This window comes from Protopterus annectens, chromosome 1.part0 (assembly GCF_019279795.1).
Source record: "Protopterus annectens isolate FY-2018-M chromosome 1.part0, PAN1.0, whole genome shotgun sequence".
Classification (NCBI taxonomy): Eukaryota; Metazoa; Chordata; order Ceratodontiformes; family Protopteridae; genus Protopterus; species Protopterus annectens.
Genome location: NC_056725.1, coordinates 148,628,966 through 148,646,305, shown reverse-complemented (window position 1 = coordinate 148,646,305; position 17,340 = coordinate 148,628,966). Strand labels below are relative to the sequence as shown.

Here is a 17,340-nt window from a genome sequence, read left to right as displayed (position 1 = left end):
AATCTGTGTCTTCTATTCTTTTTTTCACATTCTGTGCTGTAGCTTTAAAATGAAGGCAATTTTATGTGCTCTACAGTTCTGAAGAATGATTATAAGTTTTTGTCGACCCACTCGTTAATTCGTACACACCTCACACACGACTTATATTCATGCATGTACTGTTTCATAAAAATACAGATTATACTTTATGCATTTCAACATAACCTTGCTTTCATACACTGGCACACTCATTCATTCCTTCATTCATAAAACACACAGCTCACATTCATTCCTTTACGGCATACACATTCGCTCACATACATACCACGTTCAGTCATTCATTTATTCATACCACTTAACTTTGTACTACAGTAGCATTTGATTTAACAGTCTGTAACTGTGACATTGCAAATAGTCATTTTATTTATCTCTGTAGCTGTGGTTATATTTAGAGGGCAGCTACTATTAATGAAAGTACTACTGAGTCTGCAAATAGTATGCGAGGGAGGATTCTAATAAAAGCAGCCTCTGTATGTCTTGCAACAATTTCCAGTTGTCGCATATCTTCCACAAAGCAACCTTCTAATGACCTATTTTCTGCTAATACACCAATTATTTTGTTCCACTTAACCTTTTATTCACCTGATTTTCTGACATATATCATAATGTATATTTTATCTTCAATTTTTTAAATACAGCACTTTTATTTCCCTGTTGAATTACTGCGGTATTATCGTACAGAATAGAAAACACATTGCCTGACTGTTCTTGTCTTCACAACCTGCTCCTTGCATAAGCTTTTCCTTGTGCAGATTTAGCTTTGTGCATTCCCTTTAGTGATCTATCACCACATACTACCACCCTTCTCTAAATAGTATCCGTTTAAAACTTCTCTAATACCATTCATTCCTGTTTTTAGACAACCTTCATAATTCATTTTCCACCTCAATTAAAAATATTGTCTTATTTACTGAGAATGCTGTCTCCATCTTTTTAAACTGAAGAATTTGTCATACACAGTCAGTATTTGTAAACTGTTTCTACTGTAATGCATAAATGTAAGGATACTTACAGCTTTAAAATGTCTAAGTAGCTTATATTTAATAACTACTTTCATGCATGTACTGTTTCATAAAATAAATACTACTTATTTAATAACTACAACACATTTCAGAAATGTAAACAATGCCATATCTGAAACATCCCATTTTTCATAGTAATATATGAATTTGTCTTTTTATGGGGTTCAGTCTGCCACTCATTTACCTTGAGAAGCATACCCAAATGTTTGTTCTGTAGAAAGTCTTTGGGCAGCAATCCAGTTAAATCATATCTGAGGAGCTAATTTCTATTCAAAAACAACATTTTAGAAAGTAAAAGTTTCTCTCATTTTTGTTTAGAATCACTCTGTAGTTTTGCATTACTGTATAGGCACACCCTAAATTAATACTTAGTCGAAAACTCTTCTGTTCTATGAAGCAGCTGAAATTCTTCAGTTTTTCTTATTTACATTTTGTTATATTTTGTCTAATTTTGCTTTACTACTTTTTCATATCTTCACCTTATTTTACCATATTTTGATCACAAAATCACATTATTTGCTCTACAGGCATTGCATTTTTAATTAGAAAATATTACTGTTTCTCCTATCACAAATAATTCTGGCCCATTACTTGTTTTAAGCTCTATATACCCATTTATTCACACACACAGTTGCATGCACATACCAAAAATTATTATTATTATTAGTATTATTATTGTTATTTTACTCTTTGTGGCTGGCCATCAGCTTCCACCAGTTCCTCCTATCATACACCGGGTGTACCGGATTTGCCTTAGCTTGTCCTGGCTATTCTGAGAGGAGAATGCGAACACATTGGTGCAGCATTAGTTTGTGGCTAAGAAGTGTGCCTTATCACTCACCATCCTGTAGTAGCCTTATGAGCTCCCAATCACTGACCTCTGGAGGTAAATACTCACTCATGCACAACTTCCCGACCAAGCAATGTACCACTTGCAGCGTGGAGCTCACCCAGCTCTTAATGCTGCTACTGCAATGAGCCTGTGCTGCCTAACCCCAAGATGGCCATGCTGAGCCACTCCCTCCCGTCCTCTTCCTACCCAGAGTCTCATGCTGTTAGTCAAATATGAGTCATCTGGTACACAGTAACGACTTTACCCCTCTGCACCATGAGGCTGAATCAGAAACCTTCCTTTTGTTGAGGAAGCTTTGTTCAAGTTCTGTATTGTTTGAACTCATTTTATATGAAAGACAGACTACCGTAACACTGAGGTCATTGAACTTTGTGGTTAAGAACAGTCTTCTGAGTTTAAAAAATATATATATCTATATATATATATATATATATATATATATATACACACACACACATATATGCACGCACAACCACACACACACACCCATGTATGAGTGCCTGGCAATGAGGTGCCTTGCTTTCCAAGTGCCGACCATTACACACTGAAAACCTCTCTATCCAGTCACAAACAACTAAATATTTTGAAGTGACGTGTCAGTATAAGGATAGGCTTAGTGGTAGGGAAATGGCTATTGTAAGGTGTGTGTGTGTGTGTGTGTGTGTGTGTGTGTGTGTGTCTGCCTGTCTTGTTTAGTGTTAGTGGCAGGGATAGGGTTAGGTTTAGTTTTAGGGTTTGGGTTGGAGTTAGGGCTAAGGTTAGTGTTAACACATACGAATAAGCGTACTACAGGGGGCTATGTGCCCTACCCTAGCTTTAACCCTGATTACAACCTGAACCCACCCTCCAGTACTTTACTCATATCCACTACCCATAACCCTAACCTCAACTCCAGCCCAAAACCTACTGCTGACCTTAATTCTGTCCTTGACCTTGCATCGAAACAAGTCACACACACCTTATATTAGTCCTAACCCTCACCAAGACTCTTGCACAAAAAACACACACACATTTGTCTTGTCTCTATCCCTATAACTAACACTAGCACTGAAAACACTCAGTCCTCTTGCACTTAACCTTTCCCTAACCCCAGTGCTAATCATACCACACACAAACTCTGGTTCACTTCACACTGTGGAATTGTCCATTTGTCAGTGGAGTGAAGTCTTGGTAATTTGCTAAAAGCACTCTTTTTCAAGTGCTGGAGATGTCAAAAGGAGAAAGACTGAGTGCATTTTGGTAAGATAAGTGTGACTTTGGGTTTTTAATGCCCCAATTTTTTGCCATTTGGGTGAGAGTGAGTGACTGTGTGTGTGTGTGTGTGTGTGTGTGTGTTTGCAGATCAGGGTTAGACTAAGGGTTAGGGATGAGGACAGATGTGGTGTTTTGCGATGTATGCTGCTGCTATACATGATATGTTTGAGTGTCTTCTGTATTGATAGCATTATAGAAAGGGTGTTCCTATGGTGAGGCATAGGTTTGTGTTATAGAAAGAGTGTTCCTATAGTGAAGTGTAGGTTTGTGTTGGGGTAGGGGAAGAGTTACAGTTAGGGTTAGCATGTATTAGCAAGTTGGTACAGGAAAATGAAGCCCACCTGCACTACCTTAGTCACATGTGCTAACCCTAACTGTGCCATTTCTACTAACCCCAACCCATAAACATTAACTTACCCAAAAAGACACTCCATGTAACAGACAGACATACAGACATTTCACATACACCATCACATATGTGCAGTATTAAATCTATACTCCTACCTTGCCCTTAGATTAAACTAACCTGTAGACACACACATTTAACAAGCATAAACACACTCACAGAACACTAAATATACCCCCTTCCCTAACCCTAACTCTGTAATATTTCCATGTGTGCTTCCGCGTGCACACACACACACACACACACACACACACACACACACACTCAAAACTGACCTGCCTACCATAATCATCAGCGCATCCCACTCAGCAAAGGAACTCTGTTCATACTTCTGAAATCTACTGCAGTGAAGAAGCAGAGATTTCATTATAAATAAACTCTGATAAAACATGCATTCAACAGAGTTTATTGCAAGTATATTTATCTATATACTATGGCTTGTGTTGATGTATATGAAATCTGTATGCATGCACATGTGTTTATATTAGCAGCATGTCATACCACTCAACTGTCCAGATTTTCACAGAATGTCCAGGTTTTCAAAGTTTTGGTCTGTTTTGCATAAAATTTGTGACTTTCTGCATTTTTGCTGCAAATTTGTGAGGGCTGAATTAATTAAATAATGACAGGCATTTGAGTTTCAGACTTCATACCCTTCAGAAAATGCATGGTAACACAAGACCTTTTATTCTAGCAACTTTCTAAGTTTATAAGAGCAATATTTAAAATTTGTCTCTATTTTTGGGGCTTTGTCCCCCCATTATGTTTGGCTTTGTCCAGATTTTTTGTGCTAAGAGGTTGAAAGCTATGAACATAATGTACTGCCATTTTAACAGTAATGCTGGGTAATAGTAACAGACTGAACGACTTTAGAATGAAACTATGATGATAAGGCATGGCTTGGTAATAACTTTAGAAGTATATGATTGCTGTGTTTTGTCTGAGTCAATCACAGCACATTTTAATCTTCACTTGTTTTGTACTTCACACATTTGTAAACACGTCATTTAGAGTGGTTTTAGATTTAAGCTGTTTTTTTTCCCTTTTCCTTTGCGGTTAGTGATTGTAACACATCCCTGCTTTTTCTAGACAAGGCAGGAAGTGTAATCAGTATTTCCTCAACGTCATTCATGTCCTTGTTTGTGTTGACATTGCAGGTCATTGCATACACTGGTTGTCACTGCTAAACTGCAAAGAACTGTGTACAAATTTAGAGTAAGATGTTTAAAAATAGTACACAAAAGAAAGGGTCTTGTCCACAGTGCATTCTTGCCTAAGAATGATCTAGACAGTAATTCTTTGACTCTTGTATGTTAGAGGACTGCTGATGACAGAAGTTTGCATTGCATATAACAAGAGTTAAAGCCACAAATACATCATATTTCTTAGCTATGCACATAATTTGTAAAATATGCTACATAAAATGTTTTCCAGAAAAAATACAGTTCAGACTTCACACAGATATATTAGTAAATGTTTCATAATCAGATTTTAGAGAAGTATTCTGAACATTCTTGCTGCTATAATTGAGTGTATTTGCCAGATAGTTTTCTAATACACTTTGTTTAAACATTCCAGGCAAAGCAAGCAATCTTGGAAATGGATGCAGCCAGTAAGTTTTTTTCCCATATTGAGTGCTTTCATCTTTTGCTTGCTACTTTTGTGACTATGAATGCACAGTGTTATATTTAATGAGATAATTTTGTAATTGTTTCTTGACTGGGAGGAAACAGTGATGCTTTATGTTGTTATTGCAAGTTACTCTGTGAGCTTGTGTGTTTTACGAACAACAATATAATGTTACTTGGGCACCTAATGATCCTTGCCTTGCAGTGCCTTCATATTTAGGTGCTCTCTGTGGCTTTATAGTTCCTTCGTAATTAAGTTCTCATGTCTTTTTGGTCATATAGAAGCTGTTTGAAAAGCACAACTCATATGCACCTCCACAGTCTATGCTGTTTATTTGGGAATGTTACCATAGATCAGCACGCTTTGTATGGTATATGGAATTACAAGGAGTAGTGTGACCTGTATTCCCTTTCTGTATGGCAATATCTCTGCCCTCTGATTCATTCAAATGGGATCATAAGCAATACAAGATTGAATGTGAGAGGCAATATGGCAAAAAATGAATAGCATCTGGCCTGGTTAAAATTGCAGGCCATCCATTTCTCCTTGCACATCCAAACTGCATCCCCTTGCCAGTCGCCCAGACATTTTGTTACAGAAACATGGCCACAACTTCCCAGCTATTCTGATTTGCTATTAAAGTGTTTTGTTTCAGGAAGGATAGATCAGAACTGGAGGAGATAGCTCATTATCTGTAGCTTTTTATGACCTGTTTCTAACTTTATCAGAATTCTTTTTCATCCTCATTTATTTTCCTCTTTCTCTGTCAATACTAAACTGACTAATATATATTTATTTAAAAGAAACTTCTAAACTCTGTAAACAATGCTTATGATACTATTCTATTATATAAAAGTTTATTTTTGATGTCAATGTATAGTTGTATTTCTCTTATTTTTTAATGTATCTTTTTCTGTATATATTTGTGGAGCTTTTCTCCCCGGGACTCCACTGAAAATCACCTTATACCCAGACGGACTATCCCTGTAAACAATTATCATTCAAGGTTCAGGAATGGACAGCTTTCTAAGTTACAGCAAGTATTAAACATACTGATTGGTATATAAATTCAAAACGTGAGACTGCAGCATGTTTTGAAATTTCTGTGCATCCATGTTCTTTTCCTTCAGTATTAAATTCAAGAAACTCATAATGTTACAGAAGTGAACCCTTAACTCACTTTTTTTTTTTTTTTGCCTAACTGAAATACTTGGCTACAGATTGGAAAGACAGTTCAGAAAACCCTTTGTACATACAGTGTATCCAACTAATGAATATCCCCACTAGGCCAAACCTTCTTCCTAATTAACATATCACATTAGGCTGTATTATTACAAGTAAACAAATGTAATGATATTAAAATAACTTGTTTCACATTATTGCTGTGTGGCCCTGTATCCAAATTAAGCTTCCTTTATAACAAAGGACATTTTTTGCAGTAATGTAAGTGGCATCTTATCTAAAGTATATCATACTAATTGCAGCAATGTTGTGTCAGTTAGCATTGCTACATCGCAGTCCTTGACTGTGTGGTTTGCTGGCTGGTGTGCCTCCTGCAGAGAATTTCTTGCCTCCCTATGTTCATGTGGGTTTGTACTGCATGCTGCAGTTTCCTCCATCCAAAGACATATGCTGTAGGTAAACTTACAATCCTCCATAATTGCCTCAGTATTGTTAAGGTATGCATCTTACATATTTGTGTGTATGTGTCTATCCCACAATAGACTGGCACACTATCTTGGATTAATTTCTTACCTCGTGTTTCATTCCCCTTGTAATCCTGAAATGGATCAAGCAGATAATCCAAGAATGAATGAATAAGCAAACAAATGTATGAAGGATTTCAGAAAAGAAATACTTGCACAAACATCAGTGTTGCATCTCCCTCACTACATTTCAGTATGCAGACATTGAAAATAGGTATAAAAGACCTTGAAAAGTAGGTATATCTAGCCAAAAATGTGGATGTAATTAGCATAAAATTTAAGTACCAAATGGCACATAACTCTTCCATATTCTAGTAGGAATGTGGGATGCTGCTTGGAAACATATATTTATTTTATTTACTTACTTAACATTTGTTTACCAGGAAAGTCTGACTGGGACAGAGTCCATTTTCAGTGGAGGCACGAGGAGAAATGCTCCAGATGCATGTCTTTGGAATGTGGAAGGAAACCGGAGCACCCAGAGGAAACCCATCCACGTGAACACACGGAGGACATACAGATTCCACACAGAAGGCACCCCAGCCAAGAATCAAACCAGAGAATCTCTTGCTGTGAGGTGACAATGAAAACCACTGCTTTGCCCAAAAAACAAATGGTGACAAAAATTATGGCAAATTATAAGCACATTATGAAACGGGAAGAGTAAAAGCTGTAAACTTTAATGAACTGTATTGGAAAATTCTACCACAGAAGGTCATTTATTTTACTACTGAAAAATAAAGATGTGTGTCCTCTTTCTATAAATTAGTATTCCAGTAAGTTCTGAGCAGGTTTTATGATCATCTAATTTCTCATGTCAGACCTTTGCTACAAAATAGAAACAGTGTGTTACTTTCCAGCATACCACTCAACTCTTCAGACGTTTGCAGAATGTCCACATCTTTATCTAATATTTTCTGTCAATTTCTCATAAAATTTGTGGGTTTTTTTGGCAGATCATTAAGAATTTATGTCTCTAAATAATAAATGCACATTTGAGTTTCAGATTTCATATTCTTCAGGAAATGTACGCTAATGCAAAATCTATTATTCTAGTAACTTTCTAAGTTTATAAGAGCAATATTTAAATTGTTTTTTTTTCTTTGTTGACCAGATTAGTCCCATTAGATTAGCAGCCTTTTTTCAAGGGACACCCCAAATGATATTAATAGTAATGGGGAAATTTGGTCAGGGCATTAAGGAAACTTCTCCTTCTCTTTGGAGCTGTTAGATGGCACCAGAGGGCATCTACAGCAACAAGAAAGAAGCCTAAGGGAAGCAGCAGCATGGAGGAGAGAAAAGCTATGGAGAGTCTGGGGGTGGAAAATGACAATTTGGAGACAGATGTGTTCAATATGGAGCTTCAAAATGTAAACAAAGATTCCTGTGTTAGATTCTACAAATGAGCATTGTTCAGCTGCCTCTATGAAGAAGAAAGTAAGCACATCTGCTGATGTTGTGCAGATACCAAACTGGTTTCAGGAGGGCTTGTAGATGATGATGATCTGTTAAAAATAATCAACCAGGATGACCAAGGTGACAATTTTATGTTACATTTTTCAAAAGTGCTGAAGATGGAAATGTGGAAAAGGAACCAGTTACTATTTATGCAGCAGTGACAGAAAGAAAAAGAGGAAAGCGGCAACAAACTGAGAAGGTGTCTGCCTTTGTGGCAGCAGATAATGCAGTAACAAAAACTACTATGATGGTGTGTTTGACGTTTGAGCCTTGCCTAAAAAAGGCACTACAGGGGCGGCAAGAGCCTTAGCCAGTATCAGGAATCCTAGAGGCGACAGGCCATGATGCTTTCCCAGAGATGACCTGCACCTGTTGTCTATGGGATTCCGGATACTGGCTAAGGCTCTTGCCACCCCTATAGTGTTTTTTTTAGGCAAGGCTCAAAGTTCAAACGCACCACCATAGTAGATACAAACAAGCGAAATCTAAGGGTAATGCTACTCAGTGCTAGAAGTCTAAACCTCAAAATGCACTCACTCAAGGCACTCCTTAAGATGGAGAACATCGACATCTGTGCAGTGACAGAAACCTGGTTTAAGGGTCCAGAGAGCACCCCTGGATTACCAGGCTACAGTTCTTACCACACCTTTCGGCCACATAACCTGGACCGAAAAACTAAAGGAGGAGGCGTGTCCATATTCATAAAGAATATCCACACCACCAGGCTAGTTGCTCAACATAATGCATCTGAAATTATCCAAGTACAATTAACACTGGGCAAGACTACAATTCAGGTTGTAGCTTGTTACAGATCCCCTGCCATGCCCCTGGACGCCCACTCCATATTTCTGAATATACTGGATAATATTAAGGTACAGCCCAATATCCTAATATTGGGAAATTTCAACTACCCCACCATCAACTGGGAAAACTACTCATGTACTAACTCATTTGCTCAACGTTTTCTGGAATTCATCAATTCCAATGCTCTGGATCAGCTTGTCCATATTCCCACCAGGGACAGCAACATCCTGAACCTGGTCTTTACCAATATGGGTAACAGATGCTCCACTCCAGAGGTCAACTCCTCTCTGGTCAGATCTGACCACAAGCTAATCACCGTAGATATCCATATCCCGCCCCCACCCCCCCCTTATTAAGGAAACCACTGTAAAACCACTGTAAAAAACTTCTCCAAGCCATCTTCATGATTCTTAAGATAGAAGTGGCTAACTTCACAACACCCATACAGACAGAAAATAGAGGCACGACTGCTGAATTATATACATTATATTATACAAATGCACTGTATAAGCACATACACAAGTGCATGGACCATGCCATCCCCAACAGTACCAAGATGCTATCCTCCAAAAAAGGAACCAATCTGGTGGTCCCCTGCCATAAACAATCTCTACAACAAAAGGAAGAAACTGTTGCAAAAAAGAATAAAATCTCATGATTCCAAGAACTCCCTGGTCAGCCTCAGTAAGAAGCTGAGAGCCCTCATAAAATCCTCCAAAGCTAGTTACGAAAATAAAATTGCCATGGATTCTGAAGACAACCACAAAGCATTCTATAGCTATGTCAAGAGTCTCAATGGCAACACTCAGATCTGCTCTGAACTACAGCACAATGGCACTAGATTTACTGAACCAAATGATATTGCCAACATCCTGGCAGACAGGTTCAGTGCAAACTTTACCCCCCCACCACCGAAAGGGGTCCATCTTCATACCAGAAGATTGCAAAGCCCCTGTAATCACAGATGCACAAGTAAAGACCGCACTCTCCAAAGCCAAGAACACAGCATCCATGGGACCAGGCAACATCCCAGGCTGCATTCTGCATGAACTACAGGATGAACTGGCACTCTACTTAAGTACCATGTTCTGCCATAGCCTCACTTCAGGCTTTGTGCCTGTGGAATGGTGCACAGTGACAGTTATCCCACTCCACAAAGGGGGTGCCACCACTGACCCCGGGAACTACCGCCCCATTAGCCTGACGAGCCTGGTCTGCAAGGCCATGGAACACATCGTCCTGGAGCTTATGAACAAAAACATAGGTAACCTCCAAACTCTGGACCCCACTCAGTTTGGGTTTGTAAAAGGTAGATCATGCCTCCTAAACCTGATTGACTTCTTTGAAGCAGTCACCAGAGCTGTAGACTAGGGTAAGGTGGTGCATACAGCCTATCTTGACCTCGCCAAGGCTTTCAACACCATCGCCCACTCTGGTATTATACATAAACTCACTGGACTGGGCATAAATCCATATGTCATAAGATGGGTGGACAACTGGCTCACTGACAGAACCCACACAGTGAAAGTAGCCGACTCCAAATCCGACTTCAGACCAGTGACAAGCAGAGTACCACAGGGTTCAGTCCTGTGTCCTTTTCTGTTCAGTATCTACTTCTCAGACGTCCAGGCTAATACAGCTGGTCTTTAGCTAACAAAGTTCACAGATGACTGCAAACTAGGAGCCGTAATAGATTTGCCTAAGGATGTGGGCATTCTATAAAGAGGCTTCACTGAGACTGATGGTTGATGTCGAAGTCATGGCCTAAAGAAGTGTATTGTCATCCCCTTTGGGAAAAACACCGTACCCATGAACTACCACATAGGCGGTAGCCTGCTAAACACCAAAAGTGTGATAAGAGACCTTGGGACACAGATGGACAGTAGTCTCTCCTTTGATAATCATGTTGCCACAGTAGTCAGGCAATCCTTCTGTGTGGCACACCTCATCACAAAGGGGTTCTCCTCCAGAAAAAGAGAGGTCATCATTCCTCTTTACTCATCCCTTATCAGACCAATTATAGAGTACAACACCCCGTTTGACATGTACCTTGCAAGACATCTACAACAACTAGAAAGGCCACAGAAATACCTCAATAAGAGGATTAGCAGCCTCAATCAGATGCCATATGCAAACAGTCTCAAAAAACTCTAGCTGTACCCCGTCGCATATCACCTACTTAGAGGCGCCTCTGCCTAACATACAAAGTCATATCTAACCCAGATCTGATGGACATGCTACACTTAAAGAAATCCTAATCTCTCTGGGCCACACACTCCAGGGACCTAAGCCTTGTCACCACAATAAACAGAACATGCTGGAGGGATAGATTCCTGTCCCAGAGACTTCCCATGCTCTGGAACAGACTACCCATTCATGTCAAGCAAAGCTCCTCATTAGCTCTCTTTAAGAGAAATCTTGACAACTGGATGGGAAACAAGAAATTCACCCCAGGGATCACTTCTGTGGCTTTGCTTGACAGGGGCACAGAGAAATAATTTTCTTGGGTGGCGAAAGCCAGGGAAGCTCTTTTGGCTAGGCTTATATAGGCCCTAGGGCTGATAGCCTAGTACTTACCTATGAACATATTCAGCAGTGACAGCAGGCAAATAAATAGAGCAGCAACAAACTGTAAGCAAAACTCTTCTTTAAAAAGAAAACTGTGAGTATAGCAACATTATATATGGGAAAATCTGGTAAATGTTCTGGGTTTTAAAGCTCAAGAAATTCTGTCTTTTATACATATTGGGACAGAGACATTGTGAGACTTACTAACTGAAACCGATGCACTGATGATGAAATTTCTGGAATTGTGTAATATAAAGGACATTAATCTGTAGAACAATTATTTATTTTCTGGTAATAACTTAAAAAAATGTTACTTTCTAGTTTAGAATTGATGAACTAGAAGAAGACATTGTTAAAAGTACACACAGGGTCGGTGTAAAACTGTTGATAATTCTGTGAAAGTTAGAGGTGAGAGAACCTTGAAGAATAATGAGTGGAGGTTGGAAGCTGTTTTGAAATATGAAAAAAAACATGACTGACTTCAAAAAAACTGGTCTGAATGGTGGATTGAATATAAAAAGAAGTTTAAAAAGTATTCTTTTTTCAATGGCAGGATGATATAAGAAAGAAAGAGAAAATAAAGTATGGGAAATGTTTAGAAATGTATTAGAGAATTTAGAGAATAATACAATAGAGTGTTATGATATGGAAAAATATATAAAGGAAACTGAGAAATAATTAAGGTGTTATTGTTTAGGCAGACAGTTTATTTACAAGGGAGAATTGGAGAGGTATCTGCATATCTGGGGAAAAATAGTAAAGAAGGATATTAGTACAATGAGGGAAATTAAATTGTAAAAGATGTAAAAAAAGGAACACAATTTATGAGTATTGTAGGACAACATGTGAAAATATGTATAAGAGGAAAAAGAAGGAAAATAAGAGAAAATGCAAGTAAAAAAAAAATAGAATGAATTAAGGAAGAATTTGAAAAAAGAAATCGCTATTAGTGAAATGGATAAATTACGAAAGTAAATGTCGATTCAGAATGATGCCCAGATGATATAGCACATGGAATGTACAAGAAATGAATGGACTGGAAAAGGGAGTATTTTATAAATGTACTGAATGAATGCTTGAAGGAATGATTTGTTTATGAAGAGTTATATAGTGGGATGTTGAAATTTATATGGAAGAAAGATGAGAAGAATGCAATAAAAAATGAAAGCCATCACACTAAATAACACAGATTATAAAAAAAAAATATATAAGAATAATACAGAAGGGAATGGAAGGAAAGATGATGAATATTATGGAAGAAAGTGTATATTGTATAAAAGGGAAGGGATTTCCAGAATTTATTGGTTGTGAGAGAAATTACTGTGGTGGTGGTGCTGCGGTAGCGTTGTCGCCTCATAGCAAGACGTTGTCCCGTTCGATTCTCAGCTAGAGCATCTTCTGTGTGGAGGCATACGTGAATGGGGCGTGCCTTCATTGAAGGTTGTGCGATAGGGCTGGTAACCCGGTACGTAAAAATCCACTACCAATCATTAGCGGACCAGAGTTCCGCTGTGACAACCCCTAACCGGGAAAAGCCGAAAGACACAAAAATTGGTTGTGAGAGAAATTGTGGATGATGTAAGCAAAAACGTGGATGTGAAACTTATGGTAGGTCATATATCATTTGATAACAGTAGGACATGATGCTGTGTGGGATGTTATGGAGAATAAAACAGGTAAGAAAGTGTGTATGTCAGCATATCAAAATAACAGTGTGAGAATAATAGTGAATGGGTGATTGAGCAAAGAAATATGCATGATGTGTGGTGTAAGACAAGGATGTCCCATGAGTGGAATTTTGTTTGCATTGGTAATGAATGTGATAGCGAGTGAAGTAGCTTATAAAATCAAAAAAATGAAAGATGCTAGATATGTGATGCCAAAGGAGGTGGTGATTCCAGTAATTTTGATATACACAAATGATATAGTTGTAGTTGCTAAGAACAAAATATGTATGAGGGAAATGTTTGTTTTACTGAATGGATGTTTAAAGGAAATGAGTGTGACCCTAAATAAAGGCAAAATAAGGATTTAGATGGAGATATGAAAATTGGGGATGTGTATTTTTCTATGAATGAAGTGTTTTTGCTAGGGATATGCAGTGGAAAAGTTTGATAAAAGAAATGAAAGAAGTGTGTGTTTTGTGGAGAATGCATACATTAGCGTTTAGAAAAAAGGTTTATCTGGTGAATTGTGTATTAAATGGGCAGATAGCATATATGCCAAATGTTTTTGATAATACCAGAAACATATGAAAAGGAGATTGTACATTTGGTGTTTTCTTTCATATGGGGTTCAAGATTAAACCCTGTGAAAAAATGTGTTGTATGTGAGTAAATATAGAGGAGGAGGATTGGGGTTACTAAACCCTGCTTCTTTAAAATTTTATAGGGTATTAAAATGGGTAAAAAAAGAGAATGAAACATAAATAGAATGTTTAAATATCTGCATAAAATGCTGTGGGAGTTGGATGAGAATTAGAAAAAGGGAAAAGGATATAAAAATGAAATCAAAACTTATCAAGAAAAATACTAACGTAAAATAAAAATTGATGATATAGAGAAAGATAGAAGGATGTGCTCTAGTAATATGATGAAAGAATATTGTTAAGCAAATTCACAGGAATATTTACCAGAAGAAGTGATTAAAGCCATTAAAGTAAGTAGAAAGAGGTTGTACAAAGATATTACAGTGTCAGGATTTTCTATGGAGTGGGAATAAATAAATTTCAAGTACAGGGAATATGCCATATAAAGAAATAGTTTGTGGGGAGGAAGAGACAACCAAGCTTGTGTTTTTTTTTTTTTTTTTAGAAATGCGAAAGAGTGGTGAAACTGTGGAAAAAGTTTTGTGATGAGGATTTTTTGAGGATATTAATGACATAAAAAATAGAAATGTGTATATATGTGTGTGTGTGTGTGTGTGTGTGTGTGTGTATATATATATATATATGTGTGTGTGTGTGTGTCTGTGTGTGTGTGTGCGCGCATCTGTAAATGTGTGTATTTTGTACATATATATATATAAACAATGCTTTTATGTTTTGTTAAGTAAAGGACCCTTACTCTTTTCAATAGGGGCATATGGGATCTTTCACGTCCACCTGAACTACCATCAATTCAAGCAGATGGAACCTGAAGGATAACACACTCAGGAGCATCCCCCTGTACTGCACTGTAGTGTCAGCAATTGGTTGTACGAGTAGAACCCACAGCCTTCTTCACCAAAGGCAAGCATGCTACCTGTTGTGTCACTGACAAAATCTGCCACTAATTTTGGGCCTTTGTCCAGATTTTCTTATACTCACAGGTTGAGGTATACTCCAAGCTAGTAGAATTATTTTCAATGTGGCACAAGAGCTCCTTAGAAACATGGATTTAGAGATGGCTGTTCCACAGCAAATGGACTTTGGACTTTCTGCAGTTTTAAATCTCCTTAATTGATGTGCCTTTGACCTCTGAAAGGCTTTTGATTTTGTTAATTAATATCAGTTGATAGTATTTTAGTTGATTTAGGGACCACCTATAAGAACAGTTCTTAAAACTCTGTTACTCTGAATCTTTCCATATAGTTCTGTATCCCATCTGTGAATCCCCAAAACTTCACTTTAGAACCTCTTTTATTTTTTTTTCCATTATTAACAACTTCAGAACAGATGTTAAGAGCTCAATCACCAGTCTTCTCCAATAATGGCCTTTTTAATAACTGGGCTTGCTTAGGTACAGCTAAGACTACTCTGAACAACCTAAAGCTGTTTTTATAGTTAGTTTGTTTGTGGGCAGCTTGTGGAATTCTTATCAGAAACCAACACAGTGTATTTTAGGGTACAGTCTTGGAGTAGAAATCTTCCACTTTGGCTTCTAGTGATTCTTAATGACAATCCAGTGGAAAATGGAGACCTACCTATACAAATATGATGACTACTGTTTGACCACAATCAGCTAATTACTGTACATTAAAGACCGCTTTTTTCATTATTCTGTCTGTCTGGTGTTCAGTCTCTTGTTTCTTCATCATTCTTAACTCACCCCTGAAACATAAGTTGATTCGTATTGTTTTCTCTCTTCCCCAGCTGATGGTGGAAGTGTCCTGTAACCGATCAATCTGACCATTCTGTATACTTAGCTCCTTTCTTAAAGCTAAAGCTCCCTACTGATATACACACTGTAACAAATTTTTCTTCTTTCAATCAACTAATAAATAAAAAAGTGAGCAATGTGTAATGATTGAACTTAACTGTAGATCTGTTGCAGGCACCATTACTAGACAGCATGCTAATGCGGACAGGTTTCTCAGTTGTCCATTTTGGAGGACCATGCCTATTGCCAAGCCTGATTTACCCTTTCACAAAACTTTCTTAATCCCCCTCATCACACATGATTTTTTAAGCTGTCTAATACACAGAAAAACACACTGCAAGGTCAACATACTAGTGGCGCCAGTAATTTAAAGAAGAAAACACACATTTCACAACTCCCTTTTTCTGAAGCAAAATAAGTGACCTTGTATTGTAGAAGTTTATGATACAAGTAATGTGTAAATAAGGAATGCCACCATCCAAAGGTTTCTGTCTGAAAAACAAACCGATCCAACAGAACAACCAGACAGAAACCACCACGATGGAATAAAATGTTAAAACTTATTTTATTGCAAATGTAACAAGCGCTTTCACGTGTATCCAACATGCTTCCTCAGGTTTTACATCAAATGTTCAATAAGCAACTTTTATATACACTTAACTCATCTACTAATTAATGAAATTGACAGTCAAGTCAAATAAGCTGCTGAAGCAATTAAAACAACATAAAAAAGGGGTATGTTAACCCATCCTGAACCGGAGGCAAAGCATATAAAATATATATATTACTAGCTTCCACATGAATGCTTTTCTAAAATCAAATGACAAAAAATATAAGATAATAATAATAATAATAATAATAACAGTAACAATAATAGTAACTATGTATATATTGTATATGTTGTATAAGAGACAGTTTTGTATAAGAGAAAGTTTATGATACAGTTCATTAACATTTACATATTTTACATGGCCTCTTTGATGATGTGCTTATATTTTTCTGTCATGTGTCACACTCCTGATGGTAGCGGGAAGAATTATGTGATGTTTGGTATTCCAATTTTATGGTACTTGGATGTGTAGATTTTTAGCTGGATGGTGCTGTTTCTTCAAAGGCTCTTGCTCCTGTTTTTCATGTCTGCAAGTTGAGAGGGATGAATGTCGATTATTCCATTAATGCGACATTCTTAGTAATTATTGATATGCTTTTATCGGAGCACTACCTCATAAGCTGTATTGCTGTTGTTAACTCATCTCAAGAATGTTTATGTATTAACTTTTCTAGGCTTGAAATACATAATTTCACGTATATCTGCACTAATTTATCAACTGGGCTGGTACATTAAACCTGTGTATATTTATTCTATGTTTTCCTTTTTGTTTACCTTTAAATTAACACACAGATTTTTCACTTGTCCAGTTTGCAGCTGACTAAATAATTAAATGTTTATTCCTTTCCGTGGCTAATAAAGAATGACCAGTCAACACTGTACCATTTTCAGTCTGCTTTCTCTGCAATTGTA

General features: G+C 37.4%; 1 protein-coding gene across 4 annotated transcripts in view; it reads left to right on the top strand.

Moving 5' to 3' along the window:
- Nucleotides 1-17,340, top strand: part of PLEKHG1 (pleckstrin homology and RhoGEF domain containing G1) — a 2,146,741-nt gene that overhangs the window by 2,088,166 nt on the left and 41,235 nt on the right. For all 4 annotated transcript variants that reach the window (XM_044090606.1, XM_044090581.1, XM_044090674.1 and 1 more), the window contains one exon: nucleotides 5,153-5,186. In XM_044090606.1, the coding sequence (XP_043946541.1) occupies nucleotides 5,153-5,186 (34 nt within the window). The remainder of the gene's footprint in view (nucleotides 1-5,152; nucleotides 5,187-17,340) is intronic.